The sequence below is a fragment of the Carlito syrichta genome, unplaced genomic scaffold, assembly GCF_000164805.1.
Source record: "Carlito syrichta isolate Samal-C Ts95f unplaced genomic scaffold, Tarsius_syrichta-2.0.1 Scaffold303579, whole genome shotgun sequence".
Lineage (NCBI taxonomy): Eukaryota > Metazoa > Chordata > Mammalia > Primates > Tarsiidae > Carlito > Carlito syrichta.
In genome coordinates this window covers 132,184-154,223 of record NW_007247675.1, presented here as the reverse complement: position 1 = coordinate 154,223, position 22,040 = coordinate 132,184, and the positions used below count along the sequence as shown (strand labels likewise).

The window sequence follows — 22,040 nt, the reverse complement described above, 5'->3', positions numbered from 1 at the left end:
AAGTTCAGATTTCCTGAGTAAATATAGAAACAGTAGACTGCTTAATGAAACTGAATGCAAATGTCTCCTGGGTTAGTTAAAATAATCACAATTAGTAAATGAGTTTGATATACTACAGTTTGGGGTGATTCAAGTGTACTTTGTAAGAGAGGGCAAAGTGACTGAACTACAAGAGTTTTTGCTTTTCTGCCTGCATTTCCTTATTTAAATTTTACACAGGTTGCCTCATTATTATGAAAACAATCTACACTCCTCAAATGTAGTCAGGATTTTCCTGTGTCTTGCATTGGCACAGTCCTTCTTCATGCCACTGCCCAACAAAAGACAAAACTACATACACTGCAGATCATGATTCCTTTCTAATATTCCATTCAACTTTGCTCTTCCCCTCAACAATCCTCATCTGCACTAATCTCTTTTCCATGACTAAACAGCTTCCCATCACAGTCCATCCGTGTTTCTCTCTCTTTCTTAGTAATTCTTCCTTTTTAAAATTTTCCTCCTTACTACTTCCCAAGACTATTACTGCACTTTCTCGTTTCTTCCACTCCTCAAGAGAGTGGAGCTTACTTACATCAGTATTTCTCCACTTTGTTATCAGTTCTCAACAACAATGTGGTGAATTGGATATTTATATTATCAGAAAAGTGATAAAAGGGTCAAGTCTGGTGGGGCTGGAGTTGACTTCTGGATCTCATCTTTAAATTGATTTTTTTTTTTGTCGACACAGCAATCCAAAATTTATGATTTATTCAAATTGATAGTCTTCACTGTTCAAAATAAAACATACAACTATTGAATCACAGAATAACAGTGCCTATGGGAGTAAAGACTTCAAAGTTATCAAGTCCTTTTTTTTTTTTTTTTTTTTTTTTTGTTTCCCTCTTACCCAGATGAGAGGGCTGTGGCATGATCATGGCTTACAACTTCCTCGAACTCCTGGGAGAGATGCACACTACTCAGTCTCCCAAAGAGCTGGGACTAGAGGCACACAGCCACATGCCTGACTATTTTTTAAATTTTTGCTAGAGACAAGGTCCCACTATGCTGCCCAGGCTAATCTGGAACACCTGAACACAAACAATTCTCCTGCCTTGACCTCCCAAAGTGCTGGAATTTTAGGCATAAGCCATCACTCCCAGTCTGTATTTTTTTAAATTTTAAATTGCTATTGACACTTTAACACAGGTTTAAACTGCACAAGACCACATGTCTGTGAATTTTCTTCTACCTCTGCCACTCCTAAGACAACAAGAATAACCCACCCTGTTCCTCTTCACAGCCTCCTTAACAAGAAGACTAAGAAGATGAATATCTTTATAATGATCCACTTCTATTTAACATACAGTAAATATATTTTCTCTTCCTTATGATTTTCTTAATAGCATTTTACAACTTACTTTGTTCTAACAACAGTATATAATACATATACAAAATACATGTTAATTCATTCTTTGTATCATCAGTAAGGCTTCTGGTCAACAGTAGGCTATTGGTAGTTAAGTTGTGGAGAAGTCCAAAGTTATATGCAGATTTTTGCACGGGGGACTGTGGGGGTGGTACGCCTAACCCTCACGCATTGGACAAGGATCAACTCAATTGCTGATAGAAGACATACTATATCATTTTCAATTTTTTTTCCTTCAGTATTCAATTTTCCAAAAATGTGTATTTACCTTTTTCAATTTGATGACTCCTTCTTGTGTATCCTCATCTGTGACGATGTCAAACAAATTTCCCCCATCTCCTGGAACAATATTGTATTCAATTTCTGCATTTTGTCCAAAATCAGGGTCCACAGCTCTTATTCTTCCAATAGCTGAGCCAATAGGAGAAGACTCTGGAACTTTCAGATGAAAGATGCCTAATAAGACATATATAGTTTGCATTGACAATGGAGTTAGTAAAGTATATAGTAAGATTACTAGTCTTGAAAAATAGAGTCTATAGAAATTAAATCAAATTTGGAACATCACAGTGCAAAATGGCAAAGCAATTTGCTGTCAAGTTAAAGATTATGATTAGGAGTAATAACTTCACTTTTCACTTCAATAAGTCCTGCTTTAGAATTTTAGTTGGGCATTCTAAATTGCAAGACTGCTAAATTGACATTACTATGAGGAAAATGTTTCTATACTAGCAGTATCAAAGTGTACCAAACATCAAATGAGAGGAAGGGACTATTCATGAAATTAATTAGTACCAAGGCAACATAATCCAGGATGTAAGACATATACAAAAAGACATAGATGCATAGATAGATATTTATAGGAAGTTAAGATTATGCTTTCTAAAACTACCTAAATAAGTATACATTATTAATCTCAAAATGGCCTGCTAAATCTATATCGTTAAAAAATAATAATTCATGATGGATTAGTATAGCCTAGTCTAGTACTTAGCTTATATCATTTTATGTACTTTAACTAATATTTTAAATCAAGACAAACTTCTATCAACCAATTTTTTTAGCATTAAAGAGAAAAAAGTAAAATGCTTATTATTACCACCAGGTGGAGCCCTTAGATTACTACAAAGTTAATATTGACTCAGCAAACCCTAGAAAAATCACTATCTAAAAAATCATGAAAAATTGTAGTAACTTACAAAAATGAAAGTGTAGACATAGTTTAAACATTTTGCTGAATTTTTAAAGTATGACATACATAATACATTGTGTGTGCTACTTTAATGATATCACATTGAAGCAAATATTAAAAGGTTAAACAAAAGTCTATTCAAATTTAAATGAGGAAAGAAAAGGAAAAAAATTAAAATGCAAAACAAAACTAAACACAAAAATTTAGTTTCTATTTTGTTATTAGAGTTTCAGTTTCTATTTCTATTAGTGAATTTTGAATGGCACTTTCCCATGAGTAAAGTAGGCATGGTGATTAAATTGTTTTGGAATTCTAATTACATTTATATAAATTAAATTACTAAGTTATTTTACATGTTTATTATATGGCGAAGTTCATTCAACAATCACATCACAATATTACAGTTATTTCCTTCAAGGAAGTATGAGGATAAAATCAATCATCTAGTGGAGATTTTGCCAGATTCTTTCTTATTCCCAATTTTTTTTTGAGGTCCTGTAGTTCTTCATAATCAGTTTTAAAATTTTGGTAACTTTATTAGCCCTAGTAGAAGTTAAATATTCCCTTTATTTCTCTTTCCAGAAAAAGATATCCACCAATTGCTCTTAAGAAGTATGTTCTAGGACAGACATGGTGGCTCAGCCTGTAATCCCAGCACTTTGGGAGGTCGAGGCGAGAGGATGGCATGAGCCCTGGGATTTAAGACCAGCCTGGGCAATTTAGAGACCTCACCTCTATTTAAAAAATCACAAAAACCAGCCTGGGCATGGTAGTGCGCATCTGTAGTTCCTCCTACTTGGAAGGCTGAGGCGGAAGAATCGCCTAAATCCAACAAGTCAGGGCTTCAGTGGCCATGAGCATGCCACTGCACTCCAGCTTGGGTGACAAAGAGTGAGATTCCAACTCAAAAAAAAAAGTTCTAATCAGTCTTGTTTGCATTCAATGGATATTATCTCAATGGAAAATATATTTGATTTGGTGTCAAGAAAACTAAATAATCACCTAAAATTTATTTTATGTATAAGGCAAAATGTTACTCTAGAGCAGTCCAAAATAATTATGTTTAAATAATTGGCATCATTAGTTCATAGTATTTCCTCCTTTAAAGGGGATATGAGGTATGTTTTTTAAAAGAATACATTTAAAAGTTTAAATAAATAAACATTATAAAATAAACAATAAAAATAAACCTTCTCCAAGTGACAATGCTGGATTGTTATATAGATATTATCAAGGAATCCTGGATTTAAAAAATCATATTCATTGATCTAAGTAGCAACTTCTCATAGCTTAGGATTATTATGTTTCACAAGATTTTATTCCCTAAGCATTCAGCATCTCATGTAGAGATGCTTAACATTTGCATCTGAACTTGAGGCAGCCAGATCAACAGGAAAAACAAAATAATAGATTAAGTTGTATTCCCATTGTCCACAAAAGGAATAAAGGCAGATATTCAAGGGGAATCACTTTGATTTCAAATAGTCAAGATTGCATTAAAAAAAAAACCTAATGTGACTTTTGCAACTTACTCCTCTAGAGCATAAACGTTTCATAATTGATGCATTAAACTCCAATCCTAGTAAGGCACTCCTGAGAAATTAGTAGATATAAGATGCCTGAATTACTGTTTAATGCAGCAAGAAAACATGTGATAGAGATATTAATGTTGTACCAAACTTCTCAGTGACAAATTCCAAAGAAAAAGAACAAGGCACAGAACACATGAGTTATTTTTCTTTTTTCTTTTTTTACTTCACAATGCCTGCTAAATGAAAATATGATTTATCTGAAACTGTGTCTACATTCTTTGCCTCTTATTGTGTGGTTGTGTTAAAGAATATGAGAAGACACTGAAAGACTTGAATCAATCATTTGTTTGGTCACAGTCCTATCTCATGTTTTATCAGTAAGTGTGTGAAAAAATCATGCATTTTTTTCTGATAAAATAGAAGAGTGGAAGTCTATGTTGAATAGTGTATGGTAAATCCTCCTTTTTATGGATATTTGGCTAGGAAACTTATGGCTAAAAATTATCAAGAAAATGGCTGACAGAGATTTGAGAGAGACGAAGAGCTATCCAGTGAAGTGAACATCAAACTTCAAATATGGCCAGCAGGGTTGGTTGGTAAGGATGGCTGGTGGGGATTGTGAGATCTAAGAAAACATGGGGGTCAAACCTAAAGGGTTTAGGATATGTCTGCTTATCCTATCCAATTCACCCAATGAGAGAACTTAAATTATAAATTAGGTTTATGAGTTGGCTATTCATTTAAACAGTTAAAAGCAAAACTAAAAGACTTGCATATGAAGGAAAATAATATAGTCTGGAGTCATCTCTGAGTGCTTGCGGCTAGTGAAGGTGAAGAGTTTAGCCAGAATTGAAATCTTTCAATATGAGAAAAAAGAATTAAACTCTGAAAGGTAATCCAAAGGGTATCCATCAGATGTTACAGACTAAGATAAAACAGTCCCCTTTTTAAGGTAATATGCTGAAATATGAATTTTATATTTTATAAAGAGCATTTTGCGAGGTCAGTAGCAATAAATGTGAAGACAGCTATTCTTTGTAGTACTCTATCAATACAAGTTAAACAACAGAGTTTTTTCCAAGTTGTTGGCATATGGTATATCCACAAATTCCATTTTGATCTAACAGCATTGAAAAACTTGAGCTAAATGAAAATAGTAGCATTGTTCATAAGTGATTGACTTAATAGCATTCCACGAACATGGACCTTTCAAAATGAAGATATAGAAGTAAAGCAATGATTCACCACTTACATTTTTTCGTGCGTTAAGTTTTAGTGCCTGTAAAACACAAAGGCACAGAGCAGTGGATTCTCTGTTCTTTACACAGCAGACATTCATTTTAGTAAGGTTGAAGACATTCACGTTCATTAAGACAAGTATTTCCCAATAAAATATTACAGCTGGTAATAAAGTCTACAGAATATGGAATGAGTCAGAGAAACTATGCATTAGTCATGTCAGATTGTTTAGGTTCTGCAGGTTTATTTCCAATGTCTTGACATTTTATCATTTCCAGAATCTCAATAGCAATAAAGCTGGGGTCATTCAGATTAATTCAAAGCTGTGAAGTAATCTTCAACTGTGCCAAAGCTGGATCGTTCATGATGTACTATGTAATTACATTGCCATCAACTTCTAGGTGTTCCACTTTTGACGCATGTGAAACATCTTAATGGCACTATCTGTACAACGCAGATTGAGAAATAAAACAGGTGACAAGAGACTGTCCACAAAGTCAATAAAAATACATATTTATATATTCATCAAAGGTACACACTCTGCTTAACAAAAATCTCTATTTCACTTGGAAAAGGAGGAAATTGTCTGTAGTAAACTAATTTATAGTAATCCAGTTCTCTAACTTTTAACGTATAATGTTTCCTGCTAATTCCAAAAGTTAAAGAAAATTTGTTAGCCGGGCTCGGTGGCTCAGCCTGTAATCCTGCACCTTTGGGAGGCTGAGGTGAGTGGATTGCCTGAGCCCGTGGGTTCGAGATCCGCCTGGGCAGCGAGACCTCATCTCTACAATAAATAAAAAAATTAGTGGGGCGTGGTAGCGCATGCCTGTAATTCCGGCTACTCGGAAGACTGAGGCGGAAGGATGGCCGGAGCCCAGCAGGCGAGGCTGCGATGGCCGGGAGCGGCCACTGCACTCCAGTCTGGGCGACAGAGTGAGACTCCAACTCAAAAAAAAAAAAAAAAAAAGATTTGTTATAGGCTAAGCAGGCATCCTTTAAGTAACTGCGTCATTTGAAAAATTATATTGGATATGCTTTTATTAAAAGATTTAACTGTGTGGGGTAGGATGGATTCATTCCCACTAGGAACAAATGATATAAAATATATTTTTCTTTTTTTTTCTTTAAGGAAATTTCCAATTATTAATGAAAACATCAAAAGATATATATTTACTCAACAAAATATAAACCAACTTGTTTACTCAGAAATAAAGATTATAGATCACAATAAATAAGTGAATGAGTTACAAAGTACCATAACAACTACAGCAATACAAATAGCAAGTAGAAAGGAAGACAGAATAATTCATCACAAATTTATTTTTGAAATACTTTTTATGTTTATAGTATAAGTCTAAAATTACTAAAGCACACACACACACACACACACACACACACACACACACACACACACACACATATGTATAAGAAAGAATTGTTCAGCTACATATAAGACTTTGGCTGGGCACAGTGTCTCGCAACTGTAATCCCAGCACTTTGGATTCCAAGGAAAAAGGATTGCCTGAGCCCAGGAATGCAAGATCAGCCTGGGCAACTTGATGAGACTTCATCTGTACAACATTAACAAAACTTAGCTGGGTGTGGTGGCCTACGCTTGTAATTCCAACTACTTGGAAGGCTGAGGCAGGAGGATTGCTTGAGCCCATCAGGTCAAAGCTGTGGCAGCTATGAATGTGTTACCACATTACAACTTGCAACAGAGTGAGACTTTGACTCTCAAAAAAGTAATTATTTTTATATGAATAGGTAACTAATGGAAACATAATTAACATTTAATAATACAAGAAAAAACAATGTCAAACTTATAACAATATTAGTTTTACAAGGTCAGAAACAGATATTTGAGGACAACTAGTAGACTATGCTTGAGAAATTGCATTTAGATTTAAACTTCAAAAACTAAACACACATTACCAAACTGTTGGTTCAGCAATGAATTCAGATGTTGCTTTGTTCAAATAATTATCCTGCATGCTTTTTGTATGTAATTTACCATCTAATTACAAAGAAATAACATGTACTTTTATCAATTTTTTAAAAATTTAAGTAAATATAATAGCACACAAAATTATCTAACTTTTCTAAAGAACACAAAATGGAAATATAAGCAATCAACATATGTATATGAGTAAAAAGGAACTTTATAGAAATTATATACCTGTAGCTCTGTGACCTTGGGCAAAAAAATTAATCTTTCTTTTCTTGATCTGTATCATTAGTATAATAATCATATATATTTTATAGATTTCTTTTTGAAAGTCTCTTATACAATAATACATAATACTTACTAGATATAATGTATTATTACTTGTTAATTACAAATAATATTTTTATAGATAATGCTTTTATTTGTATTATACATTTTTTTCTATCAAGATAGCAATAGGCTTTAGAAAATTGCCTACAAAAGTGTGGAGAGAAAAGAAAGAGGAATGTCAAGAAAGCTTTTAAAAGTTCTGAAAAGTCATTTTAATTTTAACTGAATTTTTTTATATCTTGAAAATTGGAGGATTCAGAAAAAAAATATTTTAGTGGTTGAAGAACATTTTATGCCCCCTATTTTCTCAAAAGCCTGGAGCTATATTTTCAATAGGTCCAAATTAAAGTAAAGGAAATATCATCCACAAGGAAGAACCACCCTGATAACAAAATTGGATTTGAACTGGATTTTACTCAAGCATACTAAACATCAGTTAATGGAATCTCTCAATGATGTCAAAGAAATCCACTCTTGCTTATTCTTAGAATACATATAAGATTAACATATTTTCAGAAGTATCAAGTATGTGGCATCAAGAGTTTTACTTTATTGGTTATATTACTTCACCCTTAAAATGCTGTAATTGTCCTTTCTAGATTTACATGATTACAAATTGCAATGCATACAATGTCCAACATATTAGTAGATGAAGTTTTTAAAATTTTACGTAACACAAGCAATATCTATTTTTTTAGAACAATGAGAAATATAGTTCTCTAAACTGTTTACTAAATTTATTCCTTTAAACTTTTTTCTGAACAGGTAAACTCAGCAGAAAATTTAAGGCTTGATATCAAATTGTTTTTTGTTAATTATCTTTGAATAGTAGATTAATTGCTAAGATTTTCAGTAATTCAGATTATTGATATTTGATTCAGCTACAATTTTTAGTAGGCTCCTTCCTAGACTGCTGAGGAAAAACAAAAACACACAGACAATAAAACTTTTTATCTTGATGGCATTTATATTCTAGCAAATGAGGAAGACTAATTAAACAATCCCATAAACAAAGTAAAATAGAAAAAAAAAATCCAATGCTTTAAAGGAAAGTTGCACAAATCTATTCAATGTTTATGATATTTAAGCTAAGAATCTGAGCTGAGACATCTTGACTAGGTCTGTGAAGTCAGCTAATAGAAAACGTTCTAGAGAGAAGTAATCATATGACAAAGATAATACGATCATAATTTTTCCTAACCATTTTGTTCAATCACTCCCACTGTGACCTATCAGCTCTAATATCAGAAGTATCTCCAGTATATTAATCTCTCTTTGTTCAACAATCCATTATCTTGTCCCTGTCTTCTTTCCTCATCAAACTGAAAAACATAGTTTATCATTTCAGTATTATATTAAGCTATAGCCTATATAACTTGTCCATGTCCTTTTGTTGCTGCAATTTGGCAAAACCCAAGTCCCGATAATGATAATTATCTTCCTTCTCAAGGGGAATGTGTGGTTGACTGAGAAAAAAACAGAGAAGCCGCTAGATATTACTCTAAAGTATGATCAATAATCTTGAATGCAACTTCAACGTTGCCTGCAAAGTATATAAATTTACAAAGATACCTGACTATCACTTTTTGTGACTTCTATTTTAAACTATCTACTCTACAAAAACCTCAGTTTTACGTCATCTTTCCAAAACTTCAAAGGATTCCACATCAGTGTGATTGTTAGTTTGAACAAGCACAACATGTAAAGATAATTTTTAAAATACTCTTATTTTATTTGTCTCCCAGTGCTTCTTTAGACTTTTTATGTGAGTGTAAGCTTTGTCTATTCTTGGATGAAAATGATAGTTTCTCTTTGCTGTCTTCTTGGATAGCAAATGATGTTTTCTCTCTCCATTAAAAAATAACAGACAATCCTATGTTCACTTTAATTCCCCAGATCTAGATTTGGAAATTGGAAATACCCATTACATCCTACTAATTACCATACAAATCCTTATGTAAGATTAAATCTTCACCTCTTGACCATTACTAGCCACCACCCCCACCCCTGGCCAAGCAGGGTCAGCAGCAGATGGAACATTGGTTTGGGATCTGAATGGCTTGTCAAGCATTCCTCTGTCCACATTTTTCATCATTCCCCTGCCTGAGGCGTTTTAACCTCAGCATCAGAGGCACTGTCTCAGCAAGTAGAATGTCTATCTCTCCAGTTCTACAAACTAGAATCCACCTCTCCATTGCAAATCTATATTATTGTTTATTTTTTAAAAATTAAGAGAGATGAGGTCTTACTATGTGACTCAGAATAGTCTCAAACCTCTGGGTTGTAACAATCCTCTCACCTTCACCTCCCAAAGTGCTGGGATTACGGGTGTGAGTCACTGTGCTTGATCTATTGTTGATTTTTTTTACCTCCTAAAATCAATCAATCCTGCCCATACATTGCCATTTTTCACGCCTGCCGTGGTCATCGCTATCACAGACTAAATGATCCACACTGCTTGTCTATATTACTGCAGATGTCTGCTAACTGGTTTTTCCATGTTACTCTCCTCCTCTGCGCTCAAGATATTTTTCCCATGCAGCACTATAAGGATAGAAGGTATCATTTCTATTACTTGCATGTAAAAATTCCATTTCTCTGTGTGTTTCCAGAAAATGTATAAACCTTTTAGAAAAATCATGAATGTTAACATGAATGAAACAAATAAATTTTTATTTTATTTATTTATTTATTTATTTATTTATTTATTTATTTATTTAATTGGGTTGGAGTCTCACTCTGTCACCCAGACTGGAGTGCAGTGGCTGCTGTCGGCCACCGCAGCCTCGACCTGCTGGGCTCCGGCAATCCTTCCGCCTCAGCTTTCCAAGTAGCTGGAATTACAGGCCCGCGCTACCACGCCCAGCTAATTTTTTGATTTCTTGTAGAGATGAGGTCTCGCCTGCCAGGCGGGTCTCGAACCCGCGGACTCAGGCAATTCACTCACCTCAACCTCCCAAAGGTGCGGGATTACAGGCTGAGCCACCAAGCCCGGCACAAATAAATTTTTAAATGAAAATTACTCTTTAATTGAAATAGATACTTAAATAATAGCAATCACTTATATACACATAGTGTTCTATTTTCCATGAACTTTTCTAAGCACATTCCCATAATTAACTAATTTTATCCTAGCATTAAGGCTATGAATTATTTACTATTATTATAAAATCCAGTCAGTAATGTTCTAGTAAATGTTGAGCAACTATATTGAGTAGGGAGAGAGAAGAGGTATAAGTCTTGATTTTTAGTATTTGTCAATTTATTTGGTGTAAGAATTTCCACCATGATCTATTTCAAGATAGCAATGTGATATTGAACACATAACTGGGAAGAGATATGCACAATTGGCTCTGCTGATCTGGTAGAGCCAGCTATCAATCTACCAATGAGAAAACCAGGGGATGTAGGCCATGAGATAAATCAATCAAGCAGCATCTCTTATCTAAAGCACAGTTCCTCATTTGGCCTGCCCACTTGACTTGATTTGACTACCTGAAAGCCAATCAAATAGAGACAAAATTGTGGTGACAAATAAGCACTTTTATAATACAGATAACGTTCCTAAATTCAGCTATACTGATGGGTGCAAATTCTTACTCGGTGTGGATTGAGAGAGTCAGGCAAACTTGGGGAATGTTTTCCTTTCCAGGTCTTGGAATGCAAAGTCTACAAAAAACTTTCAGAAAAGAACATTAGGAGATGTGAATGGGTTCTAGAAAGATATGGGGTTCTAAATATAAATAATCTTGCTTCTACATATAAGAAAGGAAGGAAACTTATTTTATCTCTTTCTGTTCTTCCAATTCTCTTTCCTTATTACATAATTCCCAGCACTACAAATTATTATTTTTATTACTATAGTTCTACAAATGTTTACATTAAATAATCATGTTTCTGCTTCCCTGAAAAACTAATTGTGCTTTTCCAATATTATTTCTTCAAAAAATTGCAATGGAAATCCTAACCAAACGAATTCTAAATAAGCTATGGAACACAACCCACTTATATTACTTAGTGACCACCAAAATAAAAAGTATTTCTGATTCTCCACAATATGTATTTTTAATATATTTGATCGATGTAGTCACTATTCCTGTTACATAATAGTAAGCACGATAGAGATTTTGGCAAGAGTTCACAGATACATCAATAACTTTCTATTGTCCATCCATTTTACAGAGTATATTTAATATTGCCTTTAAAACCCCCATTAAATATGTAAACCATTATGTTAGTTGCCTTAATCTATATAATATCTGATCCATCAAACAAAATATGTTAAATAGATAATTATCTGTGATATTGCCCGATCATTTCACAAAAGTATGCCACAACTAATACTAGAAATGTTTTTATAAATTATAAACAAATTTAACATCATATAAGTTGAACTCCTGAATAATGCTAGAAATTCAAATTTAGCTGAGAATACTTATTTACCCAGAGTTTTGACTTCTCACAATTTTTGTTTTTTGAAACTTTAAGAGGATAATCTGGAAAAGACGAAATCTGGTAATGATCCCTTCCCAATTTTTCTTTTAGTCAAAACTAAATCCTTCAATAACAAGCCCTTTTACTTATCTGTGAATTTGATTTCTGAATAATTACCATACAATTATATATTATATATAGACATAATGGTTTATATATTCTGCCATTGCCTGCATCTTATTCTTTGAATATCCTCTATGTCTTTCCTGTTTTGTGGCTTATACGTAAAATATTTCACTTGTCTACTACTTCACGTATCTCTATGTATAAAATCTATCCATCCATCATTCTTTCAGGGACAACATAAAGCCACTTGATGATTTTTTTTTTCTTTTGTCTTTGCACTTTTATTTATCCTAATTCTATGCATATAACCCATTAAATCATACGTTATGTTTGGTACACCCCCCCAAGTAGTCTAAATATTTAAGTACACTTTTACTCTACCACTGGCTAAGTCTTATTATACAGGTTTCAGAAATCAATATCGATTTGTTTTCAAAATCCTCTCAAATCTGCTTGATAATCATTTGAGTACCCTTCTTATGCATGTATATATCATTTTCTGCATAAGTTTATCATGGAATTTACTCCAGGTAATGTAATTGTCCATTAACTTAACAATCTTCCCATAATACACTAGTTTTTTAAAAGAACAGATTAAAATTTTTTATTTCCGTTATGCAGTGCAAAATAAAAATCATATGGTCTTTTTTGTGTTCTTACTGTTCAATAAAGCAATTAACAAAATATTATTCATTGAATGATACATTTTATTGTCTCTGATATTTGTTAATATACTAAAATATAACAATAAAATATATTTTTACATATAAAATTTGTAAGTTCCATGATCTTTAATATTGCTATATTTTCTTTAACTTTTAGAAATAAATGTTTTAGAAGTTCAATTTATTTGTCTATATAATTTTAAAGATCAAAAATAAGGGAAATATGAAATAGAGAAATGGAAACCATGTGAAATAAATGGTCACTTTATTTTTTATTTATTATTTATTTAGTTTTTTATTTATTTTTGAGTTGGAGTCTCACTCTGTCGCCCACACTGGAGTGCAGAGGTCGCTCTCGGCCACCGCAGCCTCGCCTGCTGGGCTCCGGCGATCCTTCTGTCTCAGCCTTCCGAGTAGCCGGAATTAAAGGCGCGCGCTACCACGCCCAGCTGATTTTTTTATTTATTGTAGAGATGAGGTCTCCCTGCCCAGGCGGATCTCGAACCCGAGGGCTCAGGCAATCCACTCACCTCAGCCTCCCAAAGGCGTGGGATTACAGGCTGAGACACCGAGCCTGGTGTAAATGGTCACTTTAGATGCTTTCACATCTGTGATTAAATATTGCCACCACTGTCAGAAATCTATGTATTCACAGTAGTGGTTTCTATTTAAAGTTGCTTCCTACCTTTGTTCATTCCCCTTCTTGGATTTTCATACACCCAAATCTCAAGTAGAATCATTCATTTAATCATAGTTTCCCCATACCCTCGGCTTTATTTCTCACTTCTAAGTTTTTGTCTTTTAGAAATGCTTCTTTGTACCGGGTGCAGTGGCTCAACCTGCAACCCCAGCACTTTGGGAGGCCCAGGTGAGAGGATTGCCTGAGCCGGGGGGGTTCAAGACCAACCCAGGCAACCTGGTGACACCTCGTCTCTACAATAAATCAAAAAATAGCCAGGCATAGTAGTGCAAACCTGTAGTTCCAGCTACTTGGAAGGCTGAGGCAGAAGGATCACCTGAGCCCAGCAGATCTAGGCTGTGGTGGCTGTGAGCATGCCACTGCCTTCCAGCCTGTGTGAAAACAGTGAGACTCCAACTCAAAAAAAAAAAAAAAGCTTCTTTAGCTCTGACTTCCCTTTTGAGGATCCTATACAGAGGGTGACCAAAAAAAAAAAAAAAAAAAATTGTATACACATTTTAAGAAAGAAAACAAAACTGTATTAAAATTGCAATAGGCAACCCCTTCAGGTCCCCTCCCATTGTGGGAACTTTTCTGTCCTCTCAATAAATCCTACTTTCAGAAAAACAAAAACAAAAACAAAACAAAACAATGGTAATGATCAATATATACCTATAACAAAAGATGAATACAAGTCACGCTTGGCTTCCACAGGTAGGATTTGCTCAAAGTGGCTACCATCAGTGTCCAGATACTTCTGATTATACAAACTGCTGTTTGAGCAGCGCTGAACAAAGTGTCCACTTGTGTTGCTGAGCATGTCATTTTAATTTCTTCCTGAAGCACCCCTAATATAGCCGTTTTTTTACAGTACACCACATTCTTTATGGTCCTCCATAGGTAGAAGTCAAGGGGTGTAAGCCAGGAGAAGTTGGGAGAAACTCAACCACACTGTTCCATTCCATTTAAACTGTGCTTCGTCAGACCAAAGCATTCTCTCCACAAACTCCTCATCCTCTCATACTATGTGTTGGAATGACTCACAATACTGCACCCTTCGATCGGGGTGATCTTCGTTCTGTACATGTAATTATTTTGAGATGTAAACTTTCCATTTTGCTGTTTAAGAATGTGTCATATGCTTGTTCTGCTCACTCCAGCCTCACCTGCACATTGTTTGGTAGACTTCTGTGGCCAGCATGTAAACCGTCCCAACATCATAGCAGAAGTAGGACTTGTTGCTGTGTGGAGCCTCCCCCATCTTCTTTGTGTATATCACACAGAGGACCATGAGTCTCAAACTCATCAAGAATGCATGCAATTGTTAGCCCTATTGCAGGTTCTGTTGCATACTCACGCCTCCACTGTTGCTGTACTTCCACAATATTCTCAGATTTCAAATACCACTTCAAAATGGACTTGCACTCCTTGAACGACAATCATGCTTCTGCCAGTTTCTTTGACTATCCTGCCTATTGCATAGGTGACGTTAGCATTCATTTGATAAACTCCATCTCCTGAGTGAACATCCTCCTGTACATTGCTACTGTAATTCAATTCAAATTCAAAAAGTAATACATACATAACGTCTCTTAAAATGTGTATACATTTTTGGCAACTCAGGTATATTTTCAATCACCTTTTGCTCATCTCCACTCAAGCAGGTTGAAAAGAGGGAGAGAAGGAAACAGTGGAAAGAAGAAAGAGAAGGGAGGAAGAAAACATATTTACTGCTAGATACTCAGTTGTATTATCTTACTTAGTCCTCTAAGGAGCACTGTATATTATTATTAAGATTGTTATATAATTTATAGCTCAAAGAGGCTTTTCTGAGAGTAAAAAGAATCAATATTAGTTATTAATTTGGGGCCACAAGTGTAAAGTGGAATTGTCTTTGGTAAACTGGGGTAAATAATCACCATATTTATTATCTCAATTTGAGGGTACAAAAACACGAAAATGAGAGTTTATTTAGTTTACTGAATCCCCAGTGAGTACCTAGTACACCTGACCTTTCCAACTGTACCTTTCCCAAATTTGGGTTTCTCTCTACTCTACAAATCACATCACAAAGGTAAAAATACACCCAGTGAATTTAAGACAAAGTGTCTTCAGCTTTGATTAGTGGAGCAGTGGACTGAAAGCCCTATATTCACAATCAGGGCTCATACTCCTAGCATTTGGCTCAATTCTGATGTTGGAAGCAGTCATCTATAATTTCATAAACATAAACACCATCCTTGTAATGTGTAGTCTGATTATGTTCTCTGGCATCACACATGTAGCTACAACATTTCTAGCTCCATCTCTTACTGTCTTTTTCCTTCACGTTTCTAAAATGTATAAATGAACAGAACTACTTACACATAAGTATTCAAGAAGTTAACATACAGTTTAATGACTTTGAGTGGTACACGTGCAATATTTGTGAGCTGCTGTTCTCACTATCACCATATTCTGTAAAAACAAATGTCAAGTGCCTCACCTGGAGAAAATCTGGGAACCAGCTAACGCAGTTCCAGCAGGCAAATGCAGAGAAGCAGGCTGAGGACTTGTGAACTTCAGAACTTAGCAAGTAAAGAAAAAGTATGGATAAAAATTATGGAAAAAATATAGTACCCAGAGGTCAACAGGTTGTCTTATCACTAAGTCCTGATGCTAATGTTCACATATTAGATCTGATTGCCAGGATATTGTCACAGAGACATTTTTCTCCCATTTTTCAGGAAGACTGAAAAGTGAGAATGGGAGAACTTTCTAATTTGTATTTTCTTATAAGTTCATTTGTTTGAGGCAGTGTTCATTGGTTCATGCCTGTAATTCCAGCACTTTGGGAGGCCAAGACCAACTTGGGCAACACAGCAAGACACCTCCTCTAAAATTTTTTTAAATTAGGCAGGAGGGTGGCATGCAGCTGTAATTCCAGCACTTCGGGAGGACGTGACAGAAGAATGCCTTGAGCCCAGGAGTTTGAGGCTACAGTGACTCAAGATCATGCCAGTGTACTCCAGGCTGAGTGACAGACTATAAAATTAATAAATAGATGATAGATTGATTGATAGATAAAAAATTTCTTTTTCTGTGTAGGAACTCATGAGTTTTATTCTATTATAGGTGAGGTCTCATATTTAAGTTGTAGATTATATAACACGAAAACATTTATGCCACTATCTAATATTTTAATTTTTAAAAGTCACTTAAAGTGAGCTGTAAAGTAGACAGACTAACATTGACAAGTGTTTTATTTAATTAGTTTATTTTTGAAATAGGCTCTAGTTCTGTCACAAAGACTGGAGTGCAGTGACACAATTTTAGCTCACTGCAGTCTCAAATCCCCAGACAAAAGTGATCCTCTTCCCTCAGCCTCCTGAGTAGCTGGGACTATAGGCATATATCACTATACCCTGCTAACAATTTTTAAATATTTAATGGACCCATGGTCTTTAAACTTTATTTTATTAATAACATTGATAAGATAGGGACAATATCTTTAGCATAACTTCTATTTAAACTTTAATATGATTCAGCAAAATAATTTTAAACTAAAAGTCAAATTTCTAAAAGACTCAAATATTATAGATCATTTTGTTTATGGTTCTTCTGAGAATCTGCTAATGGCACCATGAAGCAACCATGTTGTCAGCTTTTGTCCTTTGCCACATGGTGAACAGGACTAAGTCACCAAAGATTTTCCATGCCATATAAAAAAAGATTTATGCCGGACTCGGTGGCTCAGCCTGTAATCCCACGCCTTTGGGAGGCTGAGGTGAGTGGATTGCCTGAGTCCGCGGGTTCGAGACCCGCCTGGGCAGGCGAGACCTCATCTCTACAATAAATAAAAAAAATTAGCCAGCCGTGGTAGGGCACGCCTGTAATTCCGGCTACTTGGAAGGCTGAGGCGGAAGGATCGCCGGAGCCCAGCAGGTCGAGGCTGCGGTGGCCGGGAGCGGCCACTGCACTCCAGTCTGGGCGACCGAGTGAGACTCCAACTAAAAAAAAAAAAAAAGATTCATTCTCTTATTAGCAAAGGACAATGTGATATTAATAGTGATGATAATAGCAAGGAGAAATTAGTTTTACAAATCTGTTATTTTTTATTTGTTTATTTGCTTATATCTACCTATATAGAGTCTAGTGAAACTCACTATTCCCTTCTTATTAATGAATCTGAAGCAAGGTCTTCCACTGAACTTGCATTCAAATTGCTTTCAACTCAGTGTTAGCCTTAAAGAAACTGTATTGACTATATATGAGGGGGACAGTCCAAAAAATGAAATTCATTTATAGAAAATTATATATTTATTCTTACATGTTTAAACTTCAGTCACCTTCAAATTACTCTCCATTTGATACCATATACCTATGAAGATGCTTTTCACACTGATCAAAACAGTTATTGAACTCGTCAATTTTGATGCCTTTTAGTGCTTCTGATGTTGTTTGTTTGTTTGTTTCACCTCTTTCCTAATTGGCAAAGCATTTCATTTTCCTTTTTTCATCCAAAAAATAAAAAATAAAAGTTGCTTGTGGCAAGATCAGGGGAACAGAGAGGGTGGGGGCATGGAGTCATGCCTTTTTTGGTCAAAAACTGCTGAACATTCAGCAGTGTGGGCAGGTGTATTGTCATGGTGGAATAACCAGTCACCTGTTTGCCACAACTCAGGACATTTCTTCTGGAAATCATGGCACAACCTTCTCAAAACTTTCAGGTAAAACTTTAGTTGACCGTTTCATCCACAGGAACAAATTGCAATTGTACTACAAGGGGCCCGCCCTCCATGAGGTAATTTTTTTTTTTGGGGGGGGGGGTTCTTCCTCATATGGCTATTTACTTGATTTTGTAAAAAGCGTTATGAAATACTTAGTTTAAATGAATAAATGTCAATCTTTAGTCTTCATCCAAATATATCTGTAGGCATAGAATTTTGCATGAATAAAAACTATTCTCACGAGATACAAAATAATTAACTTATTCATTCTTTTTAATGAATAATCGAAATGCTCTCTCAGGAAATCAAGTCTTGCTGCTTCATCACAGAAAACCAGTGATTTTCAAATTTGCTCTGCAGAATACCTATACTAGAATCTACTGGAATACTTAATAAAAATTTATATTTCTAGGTCCAAACTATGTCAATTGAAACAGAACTTTCATCACTAGGGATATGGTATCCCAAGGGATTCTTAAGGTAAATCTAATTTGAGAAACATTGTGAGAACCACAATGAGGCCCAGGTTATAATTGTCCTGCTTTATCTTAAGCATATGGCTATTTTTGTTTGTGTTTATTGAAGAAGACAAAAGACGTATTTGGAAATTAAACGAGAAGTACTTATTCCCTTTGGGAAAAGATCGTTCTATTTCTAGTATTCATGGTTATGATTGTTATGAGATGTAGGTAGTACTTGAATATAAGCTATTTGTTTAATATCTTCAATCTCTTAAATTCACAGTTTTGTTTTTTATACTTTTTAATTTTTTTCTCAAATGAAGGGATTTACACACAAATACACATATGCACACACAATTTATAACATATATAATATGTTGCATATGTATAGGTATGTACAAACAACATCAAAATTCTATCTGTATATTTTTATCTTAGTCATATCTTTGGGAATCACTGACCAAAAAAGTAAATACTCATGTATAGTAGCTACATAATGTGGGTTAAAATATGAATAATACATAAAACTACTTTGAAAATTGCATTTTCTCTCTATACTGGAGATAGCTAGGAAAGAAACACTTCTAAAAACACTAGGTTAGGTGAACTTGTCATCAAAGACTGCTAGTAAAGTGCTATCTATTTGAAACTACTTAAATATATTAGTAAAACAAGAACTGTGATAATTAAAATGTGTACTAAATTGATGCTAAATCAGCACCAGCACTAAATTCAAGGGGAAGTAAACAACATACAAGTTTGTATCATGAGCATATCATTAACTTGTTGTATTACTGTTTAAAACCTCCATTTGGTCCCAATTAAGGAAAACTTTAACTTACATGAAGTCAAAACATCTTTGTTAAATTATGCTATATAATTATATACTAACCTTGCAAATCAAATTGACCTACACTACCCTCTCAACCTCAAATATTTGAATGAAGTTGAAGCAATTACCCTCATTTAATAGTAGTAGGCATCACATAAGACCTATTATTTTAGCTATATCTTCCTGGCATTTCTTTCAGAGTAATTGCTACTATCTTTCCTTTTTCATCCATTCAACTAAGTTCACATTTTGAAGATAGTGATAAGAACAGCAATTCACCTTTACTGCACCCTTGGGGTTTTATTTAGGCACAGGCTGGGGGTGTCATCAGGTTTTTGCACTCAGTGTGCAGGTAGATAGCAGGCCCTTGACCAGAATCTCTGGGAAAAATGGAAGGTGAGCGATCTCTACAATTTATAGTAATTAACAGTAATAGAGGGAGCTTATGAAAAGAATTAAGTGATTCTCACCACATTCAGGCATATAATAGGTAGCAGAGTGCCTTCTCTGGACTCTAATGCCAGGAAATAATATTTTCTCCTAGAATGTGATTTGATGACTCTGTTAGCTTGTTAACATTTGTAGATAAAATTTGCTAATTTCTTCAAATTAACATAAATATCTAACTAATATTAAAACATTAAAATCATCAGCCAAAATATCTACTGAACAATGAACAATATTTTATCCCCTTGTTTACATAAATATTCATTTAAACACTACATATATCTATTTGTTTTTTTTCTCTTGAACTTTCATGATGTAGACCAAAGGTGTCCAGGTTATTATTTTTTTTTAAATGTTGATAAGAATAAATTTCTTCTGAAAAAAATATTAATGGGTTTAAGTAAAATGTATCTTCTCATTTCACCCTGTTATTTTCTTTTTGGCATCCAGGTTTAGACTGTTTCTTTCAATCTTGAAATTGTTTTCTTAAGTAAATATTCACTATAATATGTAACTTATAATGATTTTCTGAGAATCGACATGAACCTAGTTACACTTAGATGAGACCACAAAATCTATTCCTCTTTGTTGTTCACTTGCTGTTCTTATACTAGGAAAATGGTAAGCATACAGATTTAAATTCTGTTGATAAACCGTATTATAAGGCATTCTGAATAAACAGCCCAAGGCTAAGAACATTTTAACAATTGTTCTGATTTAGCCATAAAACAATATACTTTCATACTGCCTAGTGCCAAATGTTTGACGGCCTTGGAGATGTTTGTGGTTGTCTTTTGCCAAAAACACATGCTTTGTGATGCAAATATCTCTCTATATAGATATATATATAGATATATATACACACACACATATATACACATATATACAAATTCCGAACATTCACAACTTTGCATAAATGTTATAGTGATAAATTTATATTATATATGTGTACATATAGCTATGAAACAAATACTCCATTATATTTTATAAGAATAAAAACTCTGTTTTCATCCAGTATCGCACATGGAGTGTTTTTATTTATTTATTTGTCTTTAGACTTATTACACACTTATTATACAGAAAAAAAGAAACCAAGAGGGAAAAATATGAATATATTGCCAAAGGTGAATTAACCACATCACTTAATTGATTTGATAGTATGATGTATAATTTAGATCAGCTTGTTAAATGGTTTCGTCATTTAAAATTCACATAATGGAAGCCATCAGCATTTTTCTGTAGCTTATTTGAACAAATGGAGATCCTCTCCAGATACCCTTGATTGTAGTAGATGGAAGCTATATAAGCCTTTGAAAAATACTTTGTGAAGAAAATATTTTGTCTTTATATAACTTCAGGTAGAACTCTTTTAATACACCATGTATTATTTCTGTTTCTGAAACAGTATTACTAATTTTGTTTGTGGACAGCTTTCTGGGTTATCTATTTTTTTGAGACAAAGAGAGGCATATTACCATTCAAGATGGAGAGTGATAAAAAGCTAGGGGTCTTGGACAAGTTATCATTCTTAACAATATAGCCTTGTTCTTTTATTTCAAAGTTGAGAAAATACTATACAGCTATTATAAATGTTAAATAAGACAATACATGCAAATCACTTTGCATAGTGCATGACATATAGCAATTTATTAGTCAATATCATGGTCACCCTCATCATATTAAAGAGTCAAGGCATTCCCATATCACAGGAACCATCAATTTTACAGTAATAAAAACTGTTTATACATGTATTATATAAATGCCTATGCCATTCTTTTTTTTCCATCTCGAATGTGTAGAAGGTAATGAACAAATGAAAACAGGTGAAGCCAGGCTCGGTGGCTCAGCCTGTAATCCCACGCTTTGGGAGACTGAGGTGAGTGGATTGCCTGAGCCCGCGGGTTCGAGACCCACCTGGGCAACTTGGCGAGCCCTCATCTCTACAATAAATTAAAAAATCAGTCGGACGTGGTAGCGCATGCCTGTAATTCCGGCTACTTGGAAGGCTGAGGCGGAAGAATAGCCGGAGCCCAGCGGG

The 22,040-nt window shown here is 34.4% G+C and overlaps 1 protein-coding gene across 1 annotated transcript in view; it reads right to left on the bottom strand.

Annotated features, from left to right (window-relative positions):
• CDH12 (cadherin 12) overlaps window positions 1-22,040 on the bottom strand; it is a 149,850-nt gene that overhangs the window by 80,368 nt on the left and 47,442 nt on the right. Inside the window, exon 4 of the mRNA XM_008058681.1 lies at window positions 1,677-1,864. Coding sequence (XP_008056872.1) covers window positions 1,677-1,864 — 188 coding nt within the window. The remainder of the gene's footprint in view (window positions 1-1,676; window positions 1,865-22,040) is intronic.